This window comes from Nicotiana sylvestris, chromosome 6 (genome assembly GCF_000393655.2).
Source record: "Nicotiana sylvestris chromosome 6, ASM39365v2, whole genome shotgun sequence".
Lineage (NCBI taxonomy): Eukaryota > Viridiplantae > Streptophyta > Magnoliopsida > Solanales > Solanaceae > Nicotiana > Nicotiana sylvestris.
Window position 1 is genome coordinate 37,508,330 of NC_091062.1, and position 5,555 is coordinate 37,513,884.

A 5,555-nucleotide genomic window follows, 5' to 3' on the forward strand; every position below is an offset into this window, starting at 1 on the left:
AAGATAAATGAGCATTAGAAGAGTGGAATTCCGTTTAAGTGTTTTTAAAATTATTTATTAGGCAGTGATCTTGATGGAAATTGATTGGACTAGAGCACCTACATTGTGACAAAATGTGGCAACCTCCTGCTAAATTGACTGCTGAACTTTCAAAAAGATCACACGCCACCCTTCCTTCTCCACCTTAAATCTTAATTCTTTCTAGTTGGGATGTCAGTTTTTAGTGGCACAAGTACATTGCATTTCTTTCAATTTCTATATCTTTCTTTCTTTTTAGATTAAAGGTTAAAAAAGAAAAGAAAACTAAAGATTACCTACCTCATTTTTAATTATTTCAGTGCTACCACAAGAAGTTCACAATCAAAATTACATGTTTATAAGTTCTCAGGTATGAACCTCTGCGATATGATCTAAATTTTCAATACCATGGGTTCAGGTTTTTGTTTGAAAACAATTATAGGGCGAAAGAGGAACAAAGGACGTAAATCCAAACAGCTCAAGGTATTTCTCTCTATTCACTTAGTTGTAGTATATAAACTACGGCTCGATACCAAACAATTGCATTATATAAAACTGAAAAATAAAAGAGAGTATCTATTGGAATTGAGCAAATGTAGGAGAAGAATATCCTGAATCAAACTAATTCTCTTTGTCCCATTTGGTTGAATCATAGATATGAAAATAAGCCTTTTGTCTCATTAACATATTAATAATAATCTTTAAGCACTTTTATTATAATTTGACTTTAGGTCACCAATTTTATTAAGTCGCGCTTCGAACAAATATGAGGGTAAATTTTCGTAATAAGAATTAAGTAATTTCAGGGTAGTAATGCATCGGATGAGCCAAGGGGAGAAATTTCTAGTGGTAAAGACACCAGTGCTCATTATTCAAATGGAAATTCTTCAAAAAGGATTGCTCGCAAAACTAAGTTCACTGAGAGTACTGCCGCCATCAGAATTCAGACTGCGTTCAGAGCTCATTTGGTAACTACTATTATCTCAAGTAATAAATATATATATAAAAGGTGCATGCACATTTTATATTCATTGATTTAGTATAAATATATATATATAGGTCCCAGTTTCCTAGTCCTAACTATATGTTATAATGCAATGTGTAGGCAAGAAAATCTCTACGTCGGGTAAGATGCGCTGTGAGGTTTCAAGGTGTAATTGAGGGTCTAAGTGTAAATAACCAAGTAGTAGGGACTTTGAAACAAATACACTGTTGGAGCAAAATACAGTCAGAGATCAGAGCTCGGCGACTGAGTATGGTAACTCAAGACCACAATAAGCAGAAGAAAATTCAAAATCAGCAAAAACTTGATGCTAAGCTTCATGAGCTTGAGGTACCTACCTTATCATTCATCATTCTTTCTCACCTTGACTTGGCTCAATGATAGTAAGACTCAGGCGCGGAGCCAAAATATTAAGTTTATGAGTTATGAATTCTACAAAAAGCATTTTATTGGGTTATGAATAAACTATTTATGCATCTTAAGTTAGTTTTTTATACATGATATAGATCGTAGCTATTTGATTATGTCGAACCTGTACGTAGAACACTAGCTCCGCCCCCGTAAGACTTGTCATTGTGTAACTAAGTAAGTCACAATTTCAAGTTATGAAAATAATTTCTCCTAAAATGTGAGGTGATACCGTATATTAGGGGTGTACAAAGAAAACCGACAAACCGCACCAACCCGATAATCGAAGTGAAACCGAGAAAAAAAAACCCAACTACGGTTTGGTGTTGGAAAAAAAAACTCGACCATAATTGGTTTGGTTTGGTTTTAACTAAAGAAAGTCAAAACCGAAACCAAACCAACCCGACATTACATATATAGAAATTTTAGATATATTTAATATATAAATATACTTATTGTGATGTAATTTATAAATATTTCTTAAATTGTTTTCATAATTTTATCTTTTAAGGTATTATTTCAAGGTTGGACTTAGAACTTTTGAATGTTCCAATAAGTTTTATAGCCATTAACATTAGTAAATTAAATCATGCTAACAAAAACCCAAACCAAAATCAAATCAATATTAATGCTAACAAAAGACATTCAATTCAATAATACGAACGAGAATGTATTGAATATCTATTTTTTGTTTTGCAATAATTTAGATAAAAATGCATAACCTATTTTTATTTTTTCTTTAACGTTTAGTCATGAAATTAATACTCCCTTATTAGTCTATTTATTTTAGCACGACTTAGTACTTTTAGATTATATTTATTTTTATTATGGCTTTTTAATTAGCAATATTTATATTACATAATTTTATTGTCTTTATTATTGAATATTTTAGGATAATGCCATGACACATCTCATATTTTGTATTATTTTCTTGGAAAATACTTTATATACTTGTATCTTACTAGGATTAATGAAATATTTTGAGCACAATTTATATGTTTTGTTCTACGGAGATTTTACCGGAAAAAATCTCGAAAAAATCCAAAAAACCCAAAAAACCCGAAAATCCGAGAGTAAAAAACCCGAGTTTTATTGGTTTGGTCTTTAGATTTAATAACCCGATACAATTGGTTTGGTTTGGTAATTGTAAAATTCGAACCAACCCGACCTATGTACACCTTTACCGTATACAATAGACCTAATATGGTCCGTAAGTTTAGTAGGCCGAGCTGCCTTTTCTCACTCGTGCCTCTATTAAAAAAATATTATTAATGTGTTTGTATTATAGCTTTTGAAATTATTTTTTTAAATTTCATTGATGTGTTTGTATAGTAGTTTTTTTTAAGATTGGTAATTTCTGAGTGTCTTTTGATTTTTTTTTTTTAAAAAGAGTTTTGCGTGAAGAACAGCTTCTACTTAACGACTTCTTTAGCTTCAATTTTTCTTTTTTCAAACTTTAGCAAAAGAATGTTTCGAAATTTTAAACTTAAAACCATTTCAAAAAATTAACTTCATTTTTGTGGGACAATTGAACAAACAAACGCTAATTATTCTATTGTCCCATTTAAAGAACGAAAAGGCAGAGTATACCATACAACCACACGAACAAAATAAAATGACATCCCTACAATAATTGACGTGGTTGCACAATGCCTCTTAGCTATTTCAATCACTGACCTTAAATTATGTGGCTGCTTCTTATAAAGCTTACTATTTGATTTCCCTTGGATTTTTCTGGGGTAGTTCTTTTCCTTTTGTTTTTTAATCTTTGTTTTTATCATATGATTGTTAACTATGAAGATATTTTAAAACCTATTTAGCTTTTTAAAAGGTTAAAATAGCAGGTCTAGCCAATTTTCGGACTGATCATTCAAAAATAGCCAGCGTTTGCCAAGTCATTGAAAAATAGCCACTATTTTGCTGCAACATAGACCAGTCCAGTATAATATACTGGAGTTCCGTGCACCTGTGTATGAACTTCCAGCATATTATGCTGGACCGGTATACTTTGCTGGCTCCAGTATAATATACTGGTGACTGGAGCACCGGTGCTCCAAACTCTAGTATATTATGCTGGACCGGTATATTATACTGGAACTCCAGAATATTATGCTGGAGTATTTTTTCCAGATTTTGAACAGTGTTTTCGTTCAGATTTATCTTTACATGAAAAGTGGCTAAATTTCGATTACTTTTGAAACTGTAGCTATTTTTAAATAACCACATGTAAATCTAGCTATTTTTTAATTTCTCCCTTTTAAAAGGCATCATATCCGCAAGGATCTTTCTATTTATTTATTTTTTGAATGGACTGATACATGTGAAATTGTAATAAAGGGTGAAGTAAGATACAAATTAACATCTCCATAAGTTTCAATATCATGTTAAATAATGTTACGCTTAGTGAGATGGTACCGCCTTATAAAGTGAAAATCTTACTACAACAAAAAGCATAAAGAGTTTTTGTCCCTTTTTCTAAAAATTGATATAAAAAAGGATAAACATAATTATTGCAGTATAATATGAGTTAAAACTGTCATGATTATGGTTTCCTTGCCACTATCAAAAATAATTTTTCTACCTTCACAAAGTAAGGGTAAGGTCTGAGTATACATTACATATGTTGTTGTTATAATATGAGTTAAAAGATTTCTCCTACATCAAAATAAAATCTCATGGAAACTGCGAGGCGAAGAGGTGGAATGAGGAGTTATGGACGTGTACCTACGGTAAAAGAATTTGTTATGGAAGTTGGAACACGTTGGGATATTTTTTTCTGGTTTAACTACTCGTTATTTAAAATTCATTAGTCTTACTAATTCGAATTCGCGCAGAATAAGGCCACTAATAGGGTAATGTGCTACATACCAAAAGGTTCTTTATTTGAAAAGCTCGAATCCAAGATCTTTGGTTAATGGGCGAGATAGTCACTTAACTTTGCTTTGATTAACAGGTGGAATGGAGCAGTGGTGCTGAAACAATGGAAGAAATAATCCAGAAGTTACAACAAAGAGAAGAAGCTGCAATTAAAAGGGAGAGGGCAATGGCTTATGCTTTTTCTCATCAGGCAAGTTAGCTATGACAATTGATTGCTCGTCTCAGTCTGTAGATGTAGGTTAACTTGTCTGGATTACATTATATTTTATGTTTGCATAGTATATTTTTTCTTTTATCATCAGTCAGGATTCACTTTTTAAACTTTTGCACAATATCTGGTTATTTCGATTCTAACATCATGCATATTTTAGTGGAGAGCCAATTCAAATCGATATTTTGGACAAGCCTACTATGATCTTGGCAAGGATAGCTGGGGTTGGAGTTGGATGGAGCGTTGGATTGCAATTAGACCATGGGAGACCAGAGTTCAAAACCCCGTAAATCCAAAAATCTCACACTCCAACCAAGTTGCCAAGATAACTAAAACTACAAATTTGGGACCTATGAAACTAGTTGTCTCAGTTAAAAATCCATCTATTTCAAATGGTAAAGAATCTACAAAAGGAAGAAAATTGTCCATCTCTCTTCCTGAGAAGTGAGAATCAAGCTTCCCAAGAAGCTGACATTTGATTGACCAACTCGACTTATACTTGAAAATATTCTTTTTGGTAATATATATTATGTACCAAATCAACATATGACATCCCTACCAGTATGTTGTCAAATTGACATTTTTATTTCTTTGGCTTTGTTTATTTTTGTGTGATTGTGGAATTGTGCCTTGAATTTTTTTTTTTGGTTTAAAATATAAGATACAAATGGTGTAAATGATGCACTTGGTGATGGAAACTTTTTGTTTTATGTTATTCGTTTTTTGATTGAATGTATTATAGTAATATTTTTTATGTAATGCACGAACGGTAGAAGGGTCAAGTCAACTATGAAATGATAGCTTTCTTTGCATTATTTTAGTTCCGTACGATTTCTTCATTATAGAAACATAACCACAGTAAGCTCCAACTAATGACTCAATTATACAAGCATTAGTTCTGTTTCTCAATTGTCAATTTTGACACCAACAAATAAATGGCATCCCATGCATTTCCACCACAATAACAATCATTGTTATCAACAACTAGGGAGGTATGATAGGGTAGCTACGGTTCAATTGTTGTCAATTTATATCACT

The 5,555-nt window shown here is 32.0% G+C and overlaps 1 protein-coding gene across 1 annotated transcript; it reads left to right on the plus strand.

The window, feature by feature from the left end:
• The first annotated feature begins 337 nt into the window (after nt 1–337).
• LOC104233454 (protein IQ-DOMAIN 10) lies at nt 338–5,329 on the plus strand. The gene is made up of 5 exons (XM_009786849.2): nt 338–501; nt 825–986; nt 1,124–1,351; nt 4,383–4,496; nt 4,678–5,329. Exons 1-5 carry the CDS (start codon nt 427–429, stop codon nt 4,963–4,965), a joined length of 867 nt encoding a protein of 288 aa, XP_009785151.1. The 5' UTR covers nt 338–426; the 3' UTR covers nt 4,966–5,329.
• Nucleotides 5,330–5,555: the final 226 nt, after the last annotated feature.